This window comes from Primulina tabacum, chromosome 17, assembly GCF_025594145.1.
Source record: "Primulina tabacum isolate GXHZ01 chromosome 17, ASM2559414v2, whole genome shotgun sequence".
Taxonomy (NCBI): domain Eukaryota; kingdom Viridiplantae; phylum Streptophyta; class Magnoliopsida; order Lamiales; family Gesneriaceae; genus Primulina; species Primulina tabacum.
This window is the reverse complement of record NC_134566.1, coordinates 32,555,621-32,578,233: the sequence shown is the minus strand read 5'-3', so window position 1 is coordinate 32,578,233 and position 22,613 is coordinate 32,555,621. Positions and strand designations below refer to the sequence as shown.

At 35.5% G+C, this 22,613-nt stretch overlaps 4 protein-coding genes across 10 annotated transcripts; 1 reads left to right on the top strand and 3 right to left on the bottom strand.

The window, feature by feature from the left end:
* Nucleotides 1-847: 847 nt before the first annotated feature.
* LOC142531792 (uncharacterized) lies at nt 848-3,492 on the bottom strand. Its single transcript, XM_075638051.1, has 3 exons — nt 3,266-3,492; nt 1,896-2,052; nt 848-1,234 (listed from the first exon to the last, which is right to left on the bottom strand). Exons 1-3 carry the CDS (start codon nt 3,455-3,457, stop codon nt 1,101-1,103), a joined length of 483 nt encoding a protein of 160 aa, XP_075494166.1. The 5' UTR covers nt 3,458-3,492; the 3' UTR covers nt 848-1,100.
* A 2,254-nt stretch (nt 3,493-5,746) lies between these two features.
* LOC142530789 (protein LNK1-like) lies at nt 5,747-11,958 on the top strand. 6 transcript variants are annotated; one of them, XM_075636623.1, is made up of 11 exons: nt 5,747-5,931; nt 6,065-6,185; nt 6,930-7,053; nt 8,001-8,578; nt 8,658-8,979; nt 9,061-9,135; nt 9,343-9,769; nt 9,908-10,014; nt 10,935-11,080; nt 11,310-11,445; nt 11,689-11,958. In XM_075636623.1, exons 3-11 carry the CDS (start codon nt 7,012-7,014, stop codon nt 11,785-11,787), a joined length of 1,932 nt encoding a protein of 643 aa, XP_075492738.1. In that variant the 5' UTR covers nt 5,747-5,931; nt 6,065-6,185; nt 6,930-7,011; the 3' UTR covers nt 11,788-11,958. The 6 variants fall into 6 exon arrangements, with proteins under 6 accessions (XP_075492738.1, XP_075492737.1, XP_075492741.1 ...); XM_075636622.1 differs by having other exon boundaries at nt 6,817-7,053; XM_075636626.1 differs by having other exon boundaries at nt 6,817-7,053; nt 7,966-8,578.
* Nucleotides 11,959-13,360: 1,402 nt separating this feature from the next.
* LOC142530827 (uncharacterized) lies at nt 13,361-18,852 on the bottom strand. 2 transcript variants are annotated; one of them, XR_012816171.1, is made up of 4 exons: nt 18,405-18,852; nt 14,517-16,668; nt 14,269-14,433; nt 13,361-13,734 (listed from the first exon to the last, which is right to left on the bottom strand). XR_012816171.1 is itself a non-coding variant. In XM_075636676.1 (2 exons), exons 1-2 carry the CDS (start codon nt 18,663-18,665, stop codon nt 14,539-14,541), a joined length of 2,391 nt encoding a protein of 796 aa, XP_075492791.1. In that variant the 5' UTR covers nt 18,666-18,851; the 3' UTR covers nt 14,163-14,538. The 2 variants fall into 2 exon arrangements, 1 of the variants encoding a protein (XP_075492791.1); XM_075636676.1 differs by lacking the exon at nt 13,361-13,734 and having other exon boundaries at nt 14,163-16,668; nt 18,405-18,851.
* A 1,063-nt stretch (nt 18,853-19,915) lies between these two features.
* Nucleotides 19,916-22,087, bottom strand: LOC142531982 (uncharacterized). Its single transcript, XM_075638279.1, has 4 exons — nt 21,824-22,087; nt 21,593-21,713; nt 20,717-20,891; nt 19,916-20,271 (listed from the first exon to the last, which is right to left on the bottom strand). Exons 1-4 carry the CDS (start codon nt 22,022-22,024, stop codon nt 20,049-20,051), a joined length of 720 nt encoding a protein of 239 aa, XP_075494394.1. The 5' UTR covers nt 22,025-22,087; the 3' UTR covers nt 19,916-20,048.
* Between the last annotated feature and the right edge of the window lie 526 nt (nt 22,088-22,613).

Here is a 22,613-nt window from a genome sequence, read left to right as displayed (position 1 = left end):
ATCTTTAAATTTATTAGAGTTATACTACAATTACTTGTATAAATATTTTAAAAAAGATTTATAAATATTTTTTTTAAATAAAATTACAGTTAAAATTTTAATATATTTAAAATGATTTAGAAAAATTAAAAGAATAACAAAATCAGTTCCATTGAAATTTAAATCTTATGTTTTTAGCATTTTCCGAATCTGACATGTGATCGGTTCCCGATCGAGCCGAGCGGTTCGATCAAGTTTTGAAAACACATGTCTAAATCTTTATTTTCATTATAATTTCAATAAAATAGCATATGATCTATAAACTCACAGATAAATCTAGCCTCGTAAAGGATATGCTTAGGTTTTCTATTGTTATTAGGCTTTAATATAAAATGGGAAAGGTTAAATTTTTTGAACAATAAAAATTTGTTTTCACGACCTTGTGATAGATGCCATTTTCGAAATATTATATTGAAGAACATAATTGTTGTTAGCTTTAATTTTTCAAACTAGAGAATTTTTGTGATAGACGTGATCTAAGAGTTTACTGAATTATGGACGAATCCATGTTACACCAAAAGATCTACTCTTGGTTTTTGTTTTTGTTTTGTATAAGAATCGACCGATCATCTTACAAAAATATAGAGCCCATCGATATTTTTTATTTTACAACCGAGACTGGTGTAGCATAGACTCACCAACCGAATTAGTCATATTACATTATATACTTAACTACTTTAACGAGATGTGAATTATTCTAATTTTTAAATGAAATTTTGTTGGTTATGATATGATACTAAAATTATTATTTTTCTAGAGTAACAACCATATGCAAGAACTGGAGATTTAAAACAATAATTGAAAATGGTTGTGTAAATGTGAATTTTAAAAATTGACACCACACTTGGATTTTCGAACAAACCCCCAGGGTAGTAGTAGTAGTAGTAGTAGTGTAGTACCCTGGGAAGCATACAATGACCAAAATTGTTTCGGCCACGGTGGTCCAAGCCATCGGATGCTTATCATGGGATAGCATCGAATGAAACGATTCTTTGATGCATTCTTTCATTACACTTCAATGTGCATACTTACACAAATTTCTTTTAAGTGACTGGGAAGGCTCAGCTGTTTCTTGGAAGTGATTCTCTGCCTCCTAGAGTTTGAATTATGGCCTCTAGAAGTTTTATCTCTTTATCTCGCTTTAATATCTCTTCTTGTTTCGTGCGCAACTCTTCCATGTGCAGTTCGAATACCTCTGCAACAGAACAGAACTATATAAATGTGAAGTTCGTTTTTCGATATTCTCAGTTCCCTAAAACCTGAGTGAGAATTACGCGTCCACTTTATTTATTTAGTTTGAAATTATTATACATCTATCACAGTTCAGCTATGCAAGATTCATCTCAATGGCTCACAACAGTTGTCAGATTTCTATAACCACTGTATATTTATCTAGGATCAAGACCAGATGCATGTATGTAGGAATTAGATTTGACACAAATAAAGCACAAAGCCACACAGGCAAATACCAAGATTGAAAGATTTGTCAGATCTCTAGGGTAGCATTGCACCATTTCACAGGCAATGCATAAAGGTGCATAAAGGAGAATAAGACGATCTAAGTTGCGTAACAAAAAACAGAAAAGAATCTGTGGTGTTTACATGTCCAATTTATAAAAGCCCGAATACCCTTTTTTTTCTAATTACAATTGATGCCGTATTAGACCAAAAATATTACACCTGATGGCTTTAAATCATTGCCTTTATCTTGCATAAAATCCTTCTACAGAATTCGATGTCTCATTGCTAACCAAAATTTTATTGAGTAAACTATTTACACAGAATATGAACCAATAAACAATTGAATAAAAGGATTCCCTTTGTGTAGTCCTAATGAAGGAGATAAAGAAACATACTCGTGGTGTTTTCAAGTTCTTTTGTAATCTCTTGTTCACGTATTTCAGCAGCTTTCTGTGCTGCCTCAGCATGACGCTTTTCCATACGAGCTCGAGCAGCAGCTGAAATGGAAGCATCGAGTTCTCTTTCTAAAGTCTCTACTCTTTGCTCAAGAACCTACAGTAATTCGAGAATCTGTATCAAGCAATCACTCAACAATGTTTCTGTCCTCAAAAGGGACAAGATACATCATTTTGATATACAACTACAAGTTGCAAATTGCGGTATGAATCACCCCTTTCATTTTAAAAAGTGTTAAAGTCAGACAAACTGACAGCAATAACATGCACACGTACAAATAGGAAACTCATTACATGATTAGAGAGGAGGTTTTAAGTCCATGGTTTTGTTATGTCCATCGTTTATCGTAAAATAATTTTATAAACATCTATTTGAGATAATCATGTACCACATTGGATCATGGAACAAGTGTCAAAGGTTTAGTGGATTTCTACAAAACTTGGGTTAGGCGTTTTCATAGAACAAAAACAAATGCATAGCAGTTGCATGCAAAACCCATAGGAGAATCCCGCTCACGCTAATCCATGGTCAACATATGATACTATGCCCACAAAAAAAGTACAACTATCAAACAAAAGTGTGATCACAAGCTTGTCCCTCTCTAGACCCAACTATCAACCACATTCTAGATATAGAAGCATTCGTCAAAGGTCTACATTATTTGAAGTGTAACATGATTATAGCATGGTTACCAGCAGGATACACTTGTTTGAAACTAACATCATTGCTTAAGTTCGTATTTACAATGTTAGATGAACGAAAGCGGTAGATGTTAGAAAATCTAAATTGTGCTAAGCTGAAAAGTAAAGTGACAAGTGTGACACTGCTTCCAATTGGAAACTCCAAGCTAATGGCTATCTACTGTGGTCCGAGACGTAACACAAACAAGACGATCACATCCAACAAAATCAAATATATATCAAAGCTCCACAGGACGTTTGAAGAAATATAATAAACATCAGTGAAGCCATAGAAAGCAACTTCAAGGAGAATACTGACCGACACCCCTCAAATGAAAAAAGATAAAATCAATGCTTCGTTGTTATTATTTTCTAAAAGTATAGGTTTTGCCATCTCAGATCCCCCAACTCTCCATACTCCATTAAATCCTCAGATTCCGCTTCACCCGAGAATGTTATCTCGGCAATTACAGACCGAAGTACCAAACCCCAACGAATCAGTTCCGATCATGTAACTTGAAATCAACAATACATAAACCCCAATTACAGGAGCAATCGGCAACCAACACAATCCAATAAAATTTCACAAAACAAAATCGATTGATTGAAACCCGAAAAACACACTTGACCTTGATAGTCCGAGCTTGTTCGGAGCAGAGGGAGGCTTTGGCGAAGTTTTCATCGTCAACGTAAACAGCTTTTTTGATGAGTAGCTTCTGCAGAGAATCGAGATTTGACGACATCTCCGCCAGATTGCTGATCGCAGCCGTCCATCTTTCGCCCCCTTTCCCCTTCTCCTTCTCTCTCTCCTCCATTGCCATTTTTTCTCCTGTCTTTTCGTTTGTGTCATTTTACTTTATTTTATAAATCCTCAGCTATCATATTATTATTATTATTGTCATTTTCTTATAATAAATATAGATAAGATCTACGGTGAGACGGTCTCATTAATCTTTATATGTGAGACAGGTCAAATCAACCGATATTTACAATAAAAAAAATAATAATCTTAGCATAAAAAGTAATAATTTTTCATAGATGACCTGAATAAGATATTTATCTCGCAAAATACGATTCGTGATATCGTCTCATACAAATTGTTGCCATAAATATATCACTTGGGCAAATACACTAATAGTTCGAGTTGATGCGTGTATTTTTTTTAAAAAATATATATATTAAATATTAATCGGGGAAGTCGGTGAAAAATCCTCAATCAAAACATTTCTTTGGGTTCACTTCTTACCCACAAAATTGTGGTACTGTGTCATACAAAATGTGGTACACTTCATGTGGAAATGTGGTACTAAAAAAGTACACAGGGACTGAACACAAAAAAAATCGACGGCTGAGAACTGAAGGCCAATTTCCCGTTAATCTACTAAACATCTGTCAGGACAATGAAGTCAAAAGAAACCCCAATGATTAAGATAGATGAGTTTATGTTATACGTGAGTGGAAGTCCGTTTTGTAATCGTAAAATAAAAAAATATTGATGATTGTATATTTTTTTTTCAAAGTTAAATGATCAGTTGATCGTCTTATACAAAATAAAAATCGACAGGAGATATCCTGATATAGGCTAGACTCACCCAATTAAGACTCATAGAAGCTAGCAAATAGGCAACTTGATATGCCCGCGACGACAACGATGAAACAAGGCACAATGCACTTGAAGGTAAGCTTTGTGGATATCCACTACAATCGGGCCTCAATCGCAAAATATTGAGGAATGATATGTTAAAGCATCGAACTCTACGATCCAAGGTAATTGTATGTGTCGTAAATCAATCAAAACTCCTTCCCTAATCGCACAAAGCTCCATTAGGTGTGAATAAAATAAACCTGATAGACAATGTATCATCCCAAATAGCACCACTCCATTTGCATCTCGACCAACAACTCTTGCTCAAAAATAAGAATAGATGGGATAATCGATGCATCCACATTGATTTTATTTGATCCATAGAAAGACGAGTTTTTATACGCGTTTTCGTACAGACGAATAACTCTATCTTATATTCCACAATCACGAGTTGCATGTGTAATGCTTTGATGCAGTTGTGTGCTTCTCAGATTCCTAAAGTTTTTGCGCTGGCAGGAAAATGGTAACCATGGACCATGTTCAAAGCTAACAAGTTAGCTTAGCATCTCGCGTGGATTGAGTTCTTGAGAAGGAAGATTTGGTTATTTTAACATTTAATTAATTTTTAAATTATCTTTAGTTAGAACAATTATCATAATAGAGATATGTTATATTTTAAAAACTTTGACATTTTGATTATTTTAGTGTGTGAATATTTTATGGATGATTATTCATGTACAACAATGATTATTATAGAGGTATGTTGGCCATTTAGTAATTTGACACAATGTGATGCCAAAATTAATTGTGATAACAAATAAGATATATAGGATAGCATAGGTTTGTCATAGTTAATTGAAAAAAACTAATCTCATATAAGTATTTGAGTAGTTATTTTGTGAGATGGTCTCACGAATCTTTATCTGTGAGATGTGTCAACTCTATCGATACTTTTTCATGGATGACCCAAATAAGAGATTCGTCTGACAAAAAACGACTCGTGAGACCGTCTCACACAAGTTTTTGCCTAATTATTTTAAATCTAATGATTTAGTTAGGAGAATTAAGAAATAATTGGAATACATCACAAATCTATCTCCAAAATTTATAAAATCTAATACATGTGCTATGTAAATTTTAATAAAAACACATATTTATCGAATCAGACTCGTTCTAAAATAAACACAAATTTTCTTAGTTCAACGTCACGAGTCTCACACTTGATAAAATAAATGTCACGCTGACTTTTGGTTCCGATCCGATATATCCTTGTAATAAATTTCCAATGTTATTTTTGGGTTTTCTTCTATTAATTTAGTTTCCCTATTAGCATAATTTCAACAAATATTGTCGAATTTTGTATGAGGGGATTAAAATTGAAGAAACTAAAACTTCAGGGACTCCAGGGACTATTTTGAATATTAAATCTAGAAAACACGTGGACCAATCACATTCCACAAATAGATTGTATCTCGGCCCGCTACTCTCCACCACGAAATTAGTACCAGTGTACCCACCCTTGCCACGTGTCCGAACGTCGACGACCCAAATTCATTTCTTCATTTTCCATTAAAATATTCCCCCAAAAGAATCTGGAGCCTGAACTCTGTGCTTTGCGAAGAATCGGATTTGGAGTTTTTGCTGGTGATTATTCTCGTGAAGTTTCGTTTCCGTGAAATTTTCGATTTTTCGGAGTTTCGCGATTTCCAGGTGGGTTTCGGCTGACCTTTTGTTCGAGAGTAGTCGAAGGTCAAAGTTTTAGCAGCAATTTATTTTGGTTTTGTTGATTTAACAAGATTTCTTTGTTTTCTGGGGCTTCGGATGGTTTGATCCAATTTTTTAGAACCTCCTGGATTTTCTTCGGAAGAATCGAATATCAGGGTTCTCGCTGGTGATTTTTTTGTGTAGTCAAGTTTCCATTTCTGTTGGATTTTTCGGTTTTGCTGAGTTCTCTTGATATCCCGGTGAGTTTTACGGCGATTTTTTTTATTGGCGGAACTCTTTTATGGATATCATTTCTAACTATTATTGGATTGTTGCTTTAACTGGAATTTTAATCGTCTTGGACCTCTGGTAATTAGATCGATTCGATTTTTGAGTTTATTTTGTTTGATTGTTGAGAAATAAATAATTTGGGAGATTTTAAAGTGTTGCCTTATGGAGTCGAGTATTGGCTTCGGCTGAGCTATATCGACTATTGAGTGTTTTATGTTGCACCTGGATGGTTGGATTTAAATTCATCTTTTTGACCCAAGATTATAGCAAAGAATTTGAAACATCTTGTGTTGCCCAAATAAATTTTACTCAATTATATTTTTAAATTTTAATTTTAAATTCATTCTTCAATCTAATCATTTGAAATCAATGCAAATCCTCCCACAAAATCCAAATCCTCCTATCCAAACACAAACTTATATTTTTATTGACTGATTCAAAATTCTGCTCTATTTCTGGCAATAATTTTCACCGTTATCTTTTATTACTGCATAAAGCTAAAGTCGGTAAAACCTTTTGCTGATAATTGAGTCTGACCTAGGACAAGCCTCAGAAGAATGAAATTTATATGTCTCATAATAATTCTGTTTTTTCTATCAGCAAGCCGAGATTCTTTTCTCTATTCATACTCTAATTGGATGATATGGAAATTAATACGGCGGTAAAGTCGACTACAACGATTAGCTTCTCAATTGTTCTGACTCATATTTCAGTTGTTTCTTTGATGGACTAAAAAATGGAGGTGAAGGAAGATTCGTCCGCAAATATGAAGCGAAAAGCTCATAGTTTTGGTGCATGCTAATACTTCAAGGAATGTCAAACTTGTGTATGTATGAGGTAGGTCTCCTCCTGGCCTCGTTAGAGCAACTTGTGCCATTCTTTTATCATTGTATGTTGGTCAAAGTAGTGAAAATATGGACTTATTGATCGCAGTATAGTTGTTGCGGTTTCAATCTTTTGTCCTTTTTTCTGCTTATATATTTTGTACAATTTAACTTTTAACAGCATTGATTGCATAGAGTCAGCTTGTACCTTAAACTACTGTTTTAAGGTGCCAGTGATAAATCTTGATCCCATAGTTATTGGCTTAAACAACTTAAGATCCATGTTTCCTGTTTTCTAGCCATGATCATTTCGTAGAATGAAGTTATATGCCCTAGTACTTGAGAACAAGGGAAATGAGACTTGAGGTTAATTAAATGGGACTTGACGTTATTTTTTTTAACGTTGATTTATTTATTTTCATGATAGAGTGAGTATCAAAGTAGACATAAATTTTATTTAAGCACTTTATTTTACACTACATTCTATATTTATTATTATTTTTAATCAAAGAAAAAAAAAACTCAACTTCAACCTCAAGGAATCAGATCATTCAAAGAAATAAAAATTAGAACTTGTTGAAGCAGTAGACCTTTTATTTTATATTGTCATTATTCTGCGACAAAGTCTGTGTTGTGGATTTTCTAATGCCATGTGATCTGTGTATCTGCAATTTTCCTCTTATGCATGTTGCATCAGCCATCAAGTTAGGAACTTTCAGTAATCTTGTCTCTGAAAGATAGACTAACAAAAATGCTAATGTATGGTCAAAGATATTTGTTAAACAAAGCACAAGAGATTCACCAATTATACGAAGTTGTATGTTACTTGTATAGAGAGGAACAAGTAAATTAACATTGTAACCGTGTATATTGCAAGTTTAAGTAGATTTATGTCTTACACATTTTAATTAAGTATTCCTCGCAGTTATTACAGCTAAAATTCTGTAACTGCTGCTACAGTTAGAAGATATAGCTTGGGATGAGTTATGCCTGAGTGAAGATCATATAGTGCCCCAGCCTGGTTCTAATAGGGGTGTTGATCCTTCTGTCTTGGGTGAAAGCTGCAAAAAACCTCTGTTCAAAGGAAATACTGCATCTAATTGTGCTAGAGATCAATCTGCTCTTAGATGTGCTGGTCAGGGAAAAGAACAAGGGGAATTTTCAACTCTGAGTGACCCAAGAAACATGATTTTGAAGCAAGATTCGTGGTCTCCTGCACCCAAGAGTGGATTTCCTACTCCATCTGACAGCAACTCAGTAAAGGAAGTATCAAGCTTAGTTTCTAAGAATGCCAGCTTATCTGGCTTAAAAAATAATAACACAGATTCCAATGGTGATGAGATATGTGAGAATGATACCACTCTCAGTAATAAGATTACTGTAGTTGATAACAACTTTAGTTATCCACTCGATGACATAACTCAAACAAGAAAAGATATTGATTTCTTTGAGAATACTGACGAAAAGGATCCCAGTGATTTCTTATATTATGGTTGGCCGGAAATAGGAAACTTTGAGGATGTTGACAGGATGTTTAGGTGAGTTATGAATTATATTTCTTTAACTTGGATGGAGTGTCATGACTATCATTTTGATCATAACCGCTGCGTCTTTCAGAAGTTGTGATTCCACATTTGGAGTTGGGTCCAGTAAAGAAGATGAGTTGCATTGGTTATCATTGGCAGATGATATAGGAGTGCCTGAAGATATGCCAAAGTCAGATTTTAAGTTTCCAAGTCCCGAGTCAAATGCAGTCGAAGAGATTTCAAAAAATAGTTATTCCTTGAAGAGGTACTCTTATGATGATTCTGCCTTGGCTAGCTCATCGGTTAGGTTCAAAGAGAGTTCTGTGCCCACAGAGAAATCAGATTCTTACATGTCATCTGTGAATGGATTTTATACAACTGATAGCAAAGATGGGCTCATCAGTAAAGAACGGGTAACCACACACACACACACACACATATTAAATTAATGTTCTTTTCTTGAATCACTATACACCACTTGGAAATTTTTACAGGCAACGGGAATCAAGGGTAAAATTCAGGCAAAAAATTCAGCCGGCAGCCATGCCAAAACTGGAAGTGGTGGAATGGTAAGTGAGATAATTATGGTTTTAATCTGTACTGTGAAATATTCCCTTAAATGATGAAAGAGGTATTTTATAAAAATCCTGTAAGTTGGGCCTCTGTAAAGTTTTACCTTCTATTAAGCTTGTCAAAGTTGGAAGAAGGTCTACATCTAGTCAGAGTTTGCCACACATGATGATAACTACATAATTTGTATTTTATATGTTTTACAGATTAAGGAGCACAAAAAACAGTCAAAGCTCTCGCTCCCCATCCAGTTGGAGGGAAAAAGAAAAAAGCATTATTTTGGAAATGGTAGTTTCGATTGTATTAGTGACCGGTCAAATCCTGGGGCTATTACTCATCACCTTTTCCCATCTGCGTATAATCAACAGCAACACCGAACTGTGGCTCCACATTTCTATAATTATTTGCAGGATAGTGCTTTTGTTCATTCAGACAGCAGCCATTTGTCAGATCAATTTTCTGTTGAGCCAACATCATTCTCTATCAAATCTGAAATGGACTTAACCTATCCTTCGCCAAGGGAGTCAGGCCATGCTTACAATCAGTTGCAAACGTTGGATGGTTTTCATCCTTCATTTCACATGTCTGCCACTAAAGGGGGTGAAACTAAAGAAAATCTTAATACTTTTCAAGGTAGTTGATCTTCATCTCACAATTGCATGTCCAACTTTTCATGTCTTGCAGATTTTGACTCTATAGAAAATTTTACCTTTACAGAGTTATGTTTGAGTATCATAGTCATCTTGAGGAGTTAGCTAGTAATTCCTGCAGGATTAGGTTCATCAAATGTACATGAAAACTCAGTTAGGAGTTCCGGTTTGGATGATATTTCACTTGAAGCAGCTACCCTGCGCCAGCTTCACATTGTAATGGAACAGGTAAAAACTCACCATTTGATGTTGGTCTTGATGATTTAGAAGGAATCCGCCACTCTCATTTCAGCTCTTTTATTGAGTGAAAACTTATTTCATCTACAAAGTTAGATTCTAATATATGTGCATTACAGTTTTAAGTCATATTCCTTTAAGTGAAACTTGTCTTTGAGTCCTTGTATTCTTTATTTCCTTCTGTTCTTTCATTTAGCTCCAAAGATTTTGATCATATACCTGGCTCAATTAATTTTCTTGTGTGGGAGGGCCTGCATGGATTTAACTTAAGATGCATGCTGATATTTGATATAAATGCGCAACTGATTATGAGCTGCAATGGATCCTAGTCATATATGTGTCTTTACATCCTTTATTTTTATGAAAACGCAGTTTGAAATAGCTTGAGCAGTTCTTGTCTTATAAACTCATGACTGGTTTTTATAGTCAAGCTCGTTTTCTCATCCTTCCTTGGTTCTACACCAGAAAGTATACATTTTATTAGCTTGCCATATACATTTCTCTTATGCAACCCCCATCAGCTTAGGAGTCTTGGAGAAATAGCCAGTGCTAAAGCTTTTATTACGACATTTACATATATGTATTTTTTGCTAATAATATCAAAGTCAGTATGAGTGATTCTGAGAGGAATGAGTAGAAAAAGATTTTTAAGGGGCTGGGCTGTCTGCATGTTTACTTACGTAGGTAAAATTCATCCCATTCACGCATCTACTCCCTCATGGTATTGGATTACACTACAATACTCTGGCAGAACAGAAATAGAAATGCCATTTTGTGTATTAATTTGTCATTGTAACTTATAATGGCAAAAGTTCAAGTATGCTTATACAAACCGACAACAGTATAATTGTTTTGTTCTTTTTCCCACCTAACTATCTTGAAGTTATATGTGGTTGAAATTCTTGATTTAGTTGGATTTGAGAACCAAGTTATGCATAAGGGATAGCTTGTATCGTTTGGCTCGGAGTGCTGAACAAAGGCATAACCATACAAACCAGAATGGTGGCTGTGGAGATGGAAGATATGCCAGTGGAACTTCCATGGCTGATGGAAACAAGTATGTGATACCTATCCTGGCTTTCAGATCTGTCTATTGTTGCAAAACATCAATTGGAAATGATGTTATGCTAAATCATATTTTCCAGCCAAGTGACTACCGTTTATTAAGTCTCAAGGAATCAGTACTCAGGAAACATATTCATCTCTGGACGAGCTGCAAACTTTGATGCAGTTTGCCAGCAGTTAAACACGAAATTATTAATGTTCTATTTCGACTTCCTGTTTAGGTGCGCCGGATTTATGGGCATGGAAACTGATACAAACCCCTTAGACCGCTCAATAGCGCACTTGCTCTTTCACAGGCATTCAGACACATCTGCAGTACCTGCCCTTGATTCTTTGCCTTTCAAGTTACCAAGAATGGTAAGCATTTGATGCATTGGAAGTTGTGGATCCATTGTGGGGATAATAGGGACAGTCATCTCCTTTCAAATGAAAAAGCTACAAATTTCATATATTTTTTTCCCTGAAATGTAAATTACAACACATAAGAGTTCCCCTCTTACTAAATTTCCTAGTCTGCCGCTATGCTTTGGATCTTACCTTGCATTTAAGTAAATCAGCAATCGTTTATCGCATTATCTCGATTTATAATGTCCTGACCAGGTTCATGGGTCCATCACTAGTCAGCCTGTAATGGTCGATAACTTGGTCGTTCTGGAAGAAACATCAGCTAAAACAGAGAACCAAGGCTTTGAATGTTGACTCAAAATGTGGAAGCCCATAGGCTACATCGTCTCATTTTGCTGATGTTGTGTAACTTTAGTTTCTGTTTACCAGTCTAATCTGGCGTGCATCCTTGTATCGGTTTGCATGATAAACTATTTAAATCACAAAAGCTTTTATTATTTCTGATATTAATGGTTACCTGTGTTATTGAATTTGTTTGATTGGTGTTTTTATTTCTGTAATTTTCTATAAAATTTAAATCATTCAATTTTTCACCCTTTCTCAGAAATGATATATTACTATATTATATCTAATATTGCATTTTTAAATTTTAAAATATTGCGTAAGTTAATTCAAATATTAATTTTACCCAATAATTTACCAGATTTAATCAAAACATGTTTTATTTAATTTTCAAATATAATTTGAAAGGAATTGTTTTTCAAAACTTATCTCCGGATTAGTTAACAAAAAAATTTTGATCAACCATTTAAAAAAAAAATGAAATTCTCATGTATGTTATAAAACACTCAAATATACTTGTAATGTTGAGTTAATTTTCAAAAGTTAAATTTAACCCATGTTATTTTTCCATATATCCTATAAAAAATCGAAAAAAAATGTCATTTTGAATAGTTGAGTTTGCAAAAAGTAAAAAATAAAAAATAAAAAAAAAAATCCTCGAGTTCGACTTATGCCCGAAAAGCAATATTATTTGTGCACACACATGTACACAATGGAGCTCCATTCAAATGCTTTCCAATCAGATACGAAAATTGTACTAATCAAGAAAAGATATTAGACGAACAACACTACATGGCCTGTATTAGAAATGTGTTTAGAGGGGGAGAATAAACACTCTAAAACTTTTTTCAAAAAACTTGAGCTGACATCAACATTTGTTAGCTGTTTTCTTGAACGACTAGAAATATTTAGATCGCTGAAAAAAAATATAGTCCGGCTAGAATAGACACGCCGGCTATAAAGATAAAACTTAAAGTAAATAACACAAGACTTTTATGGAAGATCGAATGCAATATCTTTTTATGTCTCTCCTTATTCCACATAGAAAGAAATTCACTAGAAGACTTTGATTAATACGACATTTGTACAAACTCACTTCAACTAGGGTCTTTCTATACTGAAATTTTTAATATCTACAAAATACAAAAATAAATAGCTTGAAGTGCTAGAACTGATAATTTATCACATATAGATAGTTGATTATCAGATAATGAAATTAAGTGTGCATAGGTGATCAACAAGATGTTGAAAAAGCAAGAATGTTTGAGATCTTATAGATAACAGTATATGAAAACTTTGGTCAGTCATCTTCAATTTTGAATTTGTCTACTTATACTTGAACTTATTCAATGGTCAAATATTCATCAACGATTATTTGTATTAGCATCTGACATTAAAGTAAGCTGTCTTTTGTTGACGTCGGACAAGTTATCTTTTGTCTCATTACAAATAACAGGGTATGTTAATCAATACACAAAAAAATTAGATGTTAACTATCATTCTAGTTAATTTTTAAATAAATAAGACCGTTGGTAAATCATATGCATGACGCATCAAATTACTACTTATATAAAGATGACTTGAATGAAATGAAAAATTGCCCACATTTCTTCCTAAGTAAGTCTGAGTACGATACAAAGCAAATACAATAACAAAACAAGCTTCGATGAGCATACTTGTTCTTGCAGTTCCCTATCCTCTTTCAGAAGGGGATTGTTCAAAAAGTTGTTTATGGCCACTTCTGTTTGACGTCAATATCGTCTTTAGATCAGTTTTTGGCACTAAAGTTCCTTCCAAAGAAATGCATATTTTTCCATCGTGGACATTGTCTTGAAATGAACTGCTTGATACAGACTCCTTCATCATTCTTGTGCCGGTTTGTAAAGATGCCAGGAGAATGCCTCGATGAATCGGTAAAGTGGAAGCTATTCCAAGTTTTTCCACTACACGTGTTACAGCCTGCCGATAAATCAGGGTGTAAAGTAAGATTTGGGACAACATCGAACAAACAGCAAATAATATGATACGTACAGAAAGATGTGACTGTATCTTATGTACCACACAAGGTTTCACAGCAAGACCTGCTTTGCATGAAATGTTTTAAATTTATTATATAACTAATTAGAGCTTTAAGTTTTGCTGTGGTCAATTATCTAGCAGTCCGTTGGATTAGAAGATAGGAAAAGAAAGAATCTCAGACCACGGACGTACATCAGGTGTACTGCGTATAATCGACAAAATGGAGGCTAAACTATATCAAAATACACGGTGCTTCAGCCCGCTGCAATGTTTAAGGATGAAGAAGTGGTATCGGATAGATTATCAAGTACCAACTATTAACTACGACACCTAACTGTATTATAATTTGCATCGTAACTGGCAATAGATGTGTTAATTGTTATTCTTCTCCATTGACACTAACGTCAGGTTTTATTATCACTTAAAACTCTGAAGTTCGCAATATGACATTTGGATTGAAGAGAAAAAAAATACCATAACCAAAGTCCTTGAGGCTAGTTCTGTGCAGGAGCATGAACTGAATATCTTCACGCAAACTAGTTCAGCCTAAAATTATACTCGGTACCAGCAGCCACATCACAACAATGGGGCACATTCTTTTGGCTTTACGGTTCAATAAGGAAATATTTCCTTTTTAATCTGCAGAAGAAATTAGTCTTTAGTTTCCTCAAAATCTGTTTTTGTTTATTCTGATTGAGGTTGGTTTTACGAGCAGCACTCACCATATTTCAACCACATAGAACCCTAACCAAGCACGGGGTTTTTAATCTGCGGTGCAACATGACCACGCTCGACAAACCGCAGCATAAGCTTATCAGCCTCTTCTAATTTCTCCTCTAAAATCAGCCTCTTGCTTACTTTTTCACACAGCTTTAAATCAGGAATTAGATTCCGGTTAAACATTCTACAAGCCACTCTATATGATCCAAGAGGATTCCCATTCTTCAAAAAGCTTTTCATGAGAACGTGGCAAGAGTTTGCATCAATTCTAGCAGCTGTTCGCAGGATATTTCCCAAGAGTTTATAAGCTTCATCAATGTGTCCAAAAGAGCAAAGCTTTTCAACGACTTGGTTATATGCTGTTCTATAATTTTGTCTTGGAAGCATCTTTTCTAGTAATATCAACAAATCATCCACCCTACCCTGCCGACAGAAATGGTGGATGAGGGATCGATATGTAACAGGAGTTGGAAGGAAACCATTGTGCAGCATTTTCTTGCTCATTTCTATTGCCTCGTCTATTCTACCTTTCCTGCCTAACGCATCAATGACCGTCGTATAAGTCACTTCGTCAGGGTGTTTGTTATTCAAATACATGTCATCAAGGACAGATAGAGCAGTGTCCAGGTCATCCTTCTGACAGAAGCCATGAATAACGGTAGTATAATTTACAACATTGATTGCACAACCTTTATTCAGGCACTCCTCCATAAACTTTTTTGCTCGATCTGGAAAGCCCTCACGACAAAGAGAATGAATCAAGAGGTTAATTTCAACTGGAGAGGGGAAAAGGCCTTTTCTGGTCATTTCACTGACCAAATCACACGCCTCAGACAGCTTTCCTTCCCGACGAAATCCAAGCATGACAACACTATAAGTCACAAAATTTGGAGTCCACCATCCTTCACTCATGTTCATCATCTCTCTTGCCTCTGAAGAATTCCCAGTCTGACAAAGCCCACTCAACAAGGCTGTAAATGAGACACAATTTGGCTGACAACCATGCCTGTACATCTCCTTTAGTAACATTTTCGCTTTATCAACCTCTCGTAGGCGGCAAAATCCATTCAAAACAGCAGTATAAGTTACAACATCAGGACGGCACCCTTTCGAGAACATTTCTTCAACTATATCTTTAGCCCTATCCATCCTTCCTTGTCGACACAAGCAATTTATTATGGCAGTGTGCCCAACTTTGTCAATACAGAAACCTATTTCTTCAGCTTCATGTAAAAATCTAAGCGCCTCATCTGCATGGCCATAGTTGCAAAGCATGTGTATTAGGGTGTTGTAAGTAACTTGATCAGGTAGTAACCTACTATCTTTAGACATCTTTTCAAGTTGGCTTCTCAATTCATCGATCCTTTTCTCTTTGCACAAATATCCCATGATGGTACAGTAGCTAACTCTATCAGGAGAACAACCTCTGAACGGCATCTCTGAAATCAGCTTCTGTGCGTCTTCAAGCTGCCCCCCCTCACAATAACCCTTTATCAAACAATTATAGGTAACAACATTAGGTTTAATTCCAACAATTTGCATTCTCTCCAGAAACCTAAATGCCTTCTCCAACATTTTCCATTCCACCAGTACATTAACTGCAGTGTTACACATTGAAATCTCAAGTTCCACCCCTGCTCTCTGCATAATAGTCAAGACCTGCATCGCTTTCCTCAAATGTCCAGCTCTACTAAAGGACACCATGACACAACCAAAATCTTCAGGCCAAAGCTCAATCTTCCTGCGAACCATTAACCGGAGGACTCGTTTAGCCCCCTGACACAACTTAGTCTTGCTGAGAACCTGAAGTAACACATGATAAACCATGGGATCATGCCTGTACCGCCACTGCCTGTCGGCCCAATAAAAGAAATTTAAAGCAACTCTTTCATCAGATTGAGCCCTAACTACAGCACAAACTTGACTGGGCTTCAAACTTCTCAGGAAGTGCTTCAACTCCGCTTCATGTTTGGGAGTCCAAGCTATCCGAAGATCAATTAACCTGGACACCTCTCTCACTAAAGGGTGTCTAGATTCGTCAAAGCCCGCCTCAATTTTCCTACCAACCCCATTTCTGTCTCTCTTGTAAAACCCCTCAAAAGCCCTAAAATCATCATCATTCACACGAACACTTCTTCCCTTTTCATATTCAACCTGCAGTGCAAATAACGGCCTTTCTCTTTTATATGTATCACAAGACATGATAAAAGAAAACAAATATCAGACATAATATTCAAGTAAAAAAAATAGATATTCATATTGAGCATGAGAATATGTGGAAGAACAAAAATTATTGATGCATCGGTCATGGTGGTCAATTGAAATTTCACAGTAGTGACACATGAATGCCAAAATTTCGACCTTTCTCTGTTGAAGTGTAGAATACATATTGCATAGTGTCAGTACCCAAAATATTTATTCTAGCAGTCCGATTTATACTTTATAATAGGCTCAATGAAAAATGAAAGCTTGGATTATAACATAATATACAAATGTCTAATGAAATTGGGCTGGCCCCCATGTAGTTTCCCATAAATTATGAATCAACTGATTAACTAAATCAGTTGACTAATTAATTAATTAATGGGAAAGTAAACAGAGAAGTTAAGAGAGTTGGACCATTAACTTGAGTTTCTAATAATGTGCAAGATATGGGGCATGTTGAACATAGGGAATGCACATCAGTCAAGTTACTCGTGAGTAGCTCGTGAGCGGCTCGATAAAAACTGGACTCGAGCTCGGTTTGACCGAGTACGAGTCGAGTTTGAGCAGCTCGAATATTTAATCGAGTCGAGCTCAAGTTTCACATGCTCAGAATCATTGCAAAAATTGACTAAATTGTTTGCTAAAGATTTGAAATCAAATGCTTCCTTATTAGTCGAACATATGGTTTATTGTACCAGTATGAAATTGTTTCTTTTCCAATCATCTTATCGATCAGGCCGCTAAGTGATTCACCGTACCATGTGCTCATGGTGTTGTGGGTAAGCGAAGCGCACAATAAACAAAATATTCTAAAAAGATAAAAATAAAATCAAATTATTTTAAAAAAATATGAAACACGCGCGGGATAACATATATTAAATCATCACCATTTTCATTTTCCAATTATCAAATATTAAAATGTGAGGGCAAAAGGCAAATGCGGTGAGGGGCAGAGACGACGTGAGTCATAGGCAACAAGATATTAGGGTTTCCCCCGCTCTATTTTTTAATAAATAGAGGATAAATCACACTTTAGTTAGCGACTTCTCATCTATCATAATTTTTTTTTAAAAAAAACTGCTTTTTCTATAAAGCCTACAAAAGCGCACGTTTCATAGAAGTGTGCTATGTGGAGTGCAATAAAGCGCATGGCGCTTTGAGCTTAAGTGCGCACTTTTTGTGCTTTTGACAACTATGCATATTACTATTGACTAATGAATACTGCTAAAAAAAAGCGCTATTAACTCATGAATAAGTATCAGAGGCAGAATCTATTAGCTGCTTGTTTGATCGTTCGCTCACCCTGTTGTTCTCAAACTTTATCTCGTTGAAGAACAGCACATCGACAACGGCATATGCCACGTTTTGCCACACAGACCAAAGACGCTCTTCACAACCCACATAGATGATAGAATCAGTTCATTGTTGCACACGCTATACTCCTAAAGTATTAATCAACAGGCATAGGCTGTTACACTCCTAATGTATTAATTAACAGGCATAGGCTGTCGCATATTTTGGGTTGCGGGAATCACCATTCGTGCATGTTGCAAAAGCATCTCAAATTACCCTTCATCGGTTCTCTTGGCGCCATATTTACAAATTCGAATAAAATATATTTTTCTAGTGATAAACATACATTGTACCAAAAGGAATTTCAACAAAATTTGAACTCAACGAATTACCCCCATGATGTCACCAAGCTTGATTCTGGGTTTTCTGGGGGATTTCTCCACAGAAGGAACAATCTGGGTCACTTCGGCTTCCTCACCGTCTTCCACTTCAACTTCAGCATTTGCCTCCGCCCTCGCAATAAAGGAGCAACTTTTACTCAATTTCAGAAGACTCGACTTTTGATAACAACTTGTAGAAATCAATGCCGCGGCGGAGGGATGCCGCGTAAGCGCCACGGAGAACGCCAAAGTCTTGGGAGTTCTCGTAACCATGAAAGGAGACAACGAAAACGATTAAACAAACCGGCAGAAGAAAAATCACTCAAAAAATCACGCCGATTCCATCAGACTGAAAATTTAAAAGTTCGATGAAAGATTTGAGTCATGTTGTGTGTCGAATTTATGAGTTTTCCTGACAAAACCAGCAGCGCTGGGGCGTTCGCCCAGTGAACGGGGCGGTATCCACTGACATGAAATGAAATTGGTGGATCAATTGAAATAAATTGAAGAGGCTTCTCAGAGCAAAAAATAAAAATTAAATAAATCCATTGACAAGAAATGAAATTTGATAGTCCGATTGGATTTAGACATTGTTTAATTCGGTTAATAATAGGATAATGATTAAATAATTATATATTTTTGTCAATTTGTGTCGGTTTGCTTCACTAATTAATTAATCTATTTTATTTCTTTATCCCTTGAAATCAAATGATTTATCATCCAGCAAATAGCTCATCATTCTATAAACAGAACCAAATGGCAGGGGTGTCAATCGGATCTGGTGGGTTGGGTTACGGGTCAACTCGCGAAATTTTTTTTCCACCCCGAACCCGAAGCAACCCGAAAACCCCCAACCCAAACACGAACTTGTCTAACCCGAATTTTATTTATTTTTTAAAAAAATTAATAAAAAAAATTCGAAAAAATAAAAAATAATAATAATATTTTAATTTAAACACATGATAACAAAATTTTCGATTTAAATTTGAAATTTTAATTATATAAAATTAAAGTATATTTACTAAATCAAATAAACAATTGTTAAAAAAATAAAAAAATACACAAAATAAATATTAAATGATAAAAATTTATCATATAAATATACAATAAATTTTGTTCAAACATACAATATATAAAAATATAGGTAATATTTTCAAAAAAAAAAAAGTTTTCGGGTCAACCCGCGATCCAACCCGAAACCCGTCTAACTTGGCACTAACCCGAACCTGACCCGAACCCACCCAAACTGAAACCGATCCGAACCCGAAAAACACCAACCCGAACCTGATTTTTTTTGTGTTGGACCGTCTCAGATTGACGGATGGTGTTACATTTTGACACCCCTGCTAAATGGTGCCTAAGGCTTTTTTTTAATAAGTTGGTTGAGTTTGAGTCCTTGATCAGACTAAAAGCCCCCGAGGAAGTTGGGTCAGTCGGATAATACTAAGATTGATGTAATAATATGATAATTTTTTTTTATTGATTATCAAGTATTTGATTATTTTAAACGGTATAGAAGATGCTTTTTTTTTTTGGAAAGATGTTTTATTTCAATTGGAACTGAAGCAATTCAGTAACATCAGTTCACTAGTAATACAAATTTTGAAATATCGAACTAGATTAACACGACAAAGGCACTCAACCATATTTTGTTTGCTAATCAAACTGCTGTCTTAGCTGCATCTCGGTCTCACTTTTCCATGATGCATGCGTAGATTGCCCTCTCATCCTTTTACTCTTCTCCTTGTCTTTGATCATTGATCCCTTCTTCTTAATGGGCTCTTTGTCTGAATCGTTGGGAGGACGGTCACCACACACAGGGCAGATCATTCCCTTTGCGTGAGAATAAGTTTTTGGAATCCCACACTTCACACACATCCTGAAACCACAACGCATCTATTACTTCCACAAACCAACCCAGATTAGACGACTCTGCAAATAGTGTTAGATTTCGAGAGCACGAGTTACATTGACCTACCTAAGAAGAGCCCAAATTACAGGATCTCGTGGTTAAGATTTCAATTTATCATCTTGATAAATTACGACTGACGAGACAAAGGAACAAAAATTTTGTACATTGGGAGGAGTGAGTAAATAATTTTCAGTCTACCGATACCAAAATAAACATTTTGAAAGATCATGGAGGCAGATGCAACATTAATAGTGTGGTTAGGGGGCATACCTCAAGGATGGTAAACCATTATTACAAAATTACCAGTTACCGATTATTTATGGGTGGGTGTCAAAGGATTGTATTGTGTATTCTATCCACTCCACCCAGATTAAGTTGGGATCTTCACAAGAAGAAGTATCAGGAGGCATACCTCAGAAGCTCAGCGGCATCTTCTGCATTGGGATTGCTAACTGTTGCCACTCGTTTCGCACCTTGAGCTGTTCCCACAGAAGTACCAGATTGGCCTTGAGGGGCTGTGTTTTCTACATCGCTTCTCACTCTCTCTCTGATTCCAACTAACTGAGCCTTAGACTCCACTACAGCACCTTTTTAACAACATATAATAACCAGTATAGAAGTGTGACAATGCATTCAAGAAAAGAAAGGGAATTATATGGATGACATAGTTCTTCATGTCTCTAATTTGTCTAGAGAACTTTCTAAAAAAATAATATTCCTTTCACTACTCATTTCGTTTAAGTTCATTAAAAATCATTGTACACCAAATAATAACAAGGAAGCACAAAAACGCAATATTAAAATACATAAGAAGCATGTTTAATCGCATGTGAGGATAACAAACATAACGGAATGCCTGTTTTTGCAGCAGTTTTCTAACTGCCAACAACCAAATTACATGTAAACTATACATCTCAACTTGATGTCAAAGATAGAAAAATTCTGCAGGCGTTCATCTAGAAACCAGTCTCTAACTCGCAACACCTTCTAAACTCTGCAAGAGCCCATATGGTATATCACCAGACTGGCTCGTAGTTCAGTTTGATTCATAAATGTCACTTCTTTAGAATAAGCAGCTGATTGACTCCCATATAGTATATATACCACCAGAATGGCTCAATGACCAGTGTCCAACCACTGAGCGAACAACAAAACAAAAGAATGGGAAATCAAACGCTCCCTGAGCAATATCTAACATCATGATTTCAAGAGGCCTAGTAATTCCCCACGAAAACATAGGAGGAAAAAATAAAGAAATACATTTTTTTTTGGAAGTGTATAAATTCACCTGATGGTAAATGCTTTTTATCTTTACGGTTTTTCCGGCTACCATGCCTCCACTGCTGCACAGCCCCCTTCTGCGGATCCTCTTCCACGCTATTGTTCAGAAACTGAGGCGGGGCTGCAATCTCGAGAATTTCCCCCGACCAAACACGAAAAATATAAGAATTTGAGTAAGACCCAGATTTCAGAAACGGAATGGGACACCAAGTTTGGCCCGCAAATAATCGATACTTACCTCGGAGAAGGCGTCGAAAGCGGAGGGCAAGGAGGAAGAAGAATGCGGATTGGGGTCGAACAAGGGTTTGTAGGAACGGGTCTTGGGAACGGCGTCATTCGCATCATCGTCAGATGAGATTTGGTCTTGTGACAAGTGCTCGTCGTGTATTAGCTCATCTTCTTCCGCAGAGGAGTAGCTCTGCAGCAGCGCCAAGCTCATCTTTTCTTTCTCGATCAATCTTCAAGATTCGTGCGGCAAATACATGGAGCGGAGGCGAGCACAATAAAAAAAGATTCATAATTATTATTAATTTAATTTAATTTATTATTATTATTATTATTATTATTATTATTATTATTGTATACCCGTCAAAAACACGATATTGTAATACAATAGGCTTATAAAACTTACAAAAATTGGGGAGTCTATTTATTATACACTGTATAAATTCCGAATGAATTATAATACTACGAGTGAAGTTATAATATATTGTATAAAATACAAATATTGATTCAACGGAGATTGATTAAATAAATTTATCTCAAACCAAATTCTTTTAGTGAATTGAAACAATTGTTGAATTAATTAATAAACTGATTTACAAATGATGTCAGATGATGAAACAAAAACGCAACATAAATAATTAGACTAAAAATAATAAATAAATAATTGTTAGAATCTCGGTTCACCTGCTCTTGAATCTTCTCTAATAATTGAATTTCATTTCTTTAGTCATACTTTTACGAGATTTCATAATTTGTCAATATACTCGGTCGGGCTATATTAATCTAACTAACAAAATACAATA

Excerpts from the sequence above, each read along its gene's own strand:
- LOC142531792 (XM_075638051.1), bottom strand. The coding sequence starts at position 3,457 with ATGGCAATGGAGGAGAGAGAGAAGGAGAAGGGGAAAGGGGGCGAAAGA. Across the intron at positions 2,053-3,265 it reads AACAAGCTCGGACTATCAAG|GTTCTTGAGCAAAGAGTAGA; the intron begins GTCAAGTGTGTT and ends GAATTACTGTAG. Across the intron at positions 1,235-1,895 it reads AGAACTTGAAAACACCACGA|AGGTATTCGAACTGCACATG; the intron begins GTATGTTTCTTT and ends GTTCTGTTGCAG.
- LOC142530789 (XM_075636623.1), top strand. The coding sequence starts at position 7,012 with ATGCTAATACTTCAAGGAATGTCAAACTTGTGTATGTATGAG. Across the intron at positions 7,054-8,000 it reads CAAACTTGTGTATGTATGAG|TTAGAAGATATAGCTTGGGA; the intron begins GTAGGTCTCCTC and ends CTGCTGCTACAG. Across the intron at positions 8,980-9,060 it reads GGCTCATCAGTAAAGAACGG|GCAACGGGAATCAAGGGTAA; the intron begins GTAACCACACAC and ends AAATTTTTACAG.
- LOC142530827 (XM_075636676.1), bottom strand. The coding sequence starts at position 18,665 with ATGGTTACGAGAACTCCCAAGACTTTGGCGTTCTCCGTGGCGCTTACG. Across the intron at positions 16,669-18,404 it reads AGCTTGGTGACATCATGGGG|GTTGAATATGAAAAGGGAAG; the intron begins GTAATTCGTTGA and ends TTTGCACTGCAG.
- LOC142531982 (XM_075638279.1), bottom strand. The coding sequence starts at position 22,024 with ATGAGCTTGGCGCTGCTGCAGAGCTACTCCTCTGCGGAAGAAGATGAG. Across the intron at positions 21,714-21,823 it reads CTTTCGACGCCTTCTCCGAG|ATTGCAGCCCCGCCTCAGTT; the intron begins GTAAGTATCGAT and ends GAAATTCTCGAG. Across the intron at positions 20,272-20,716 it reads GATGCCGCTGAGCTTCTGAG|GATGTGTGTGAAGTGTGGGA; the intron begins GTATGCCTCCTG and ends TTGTGGTTTCAG.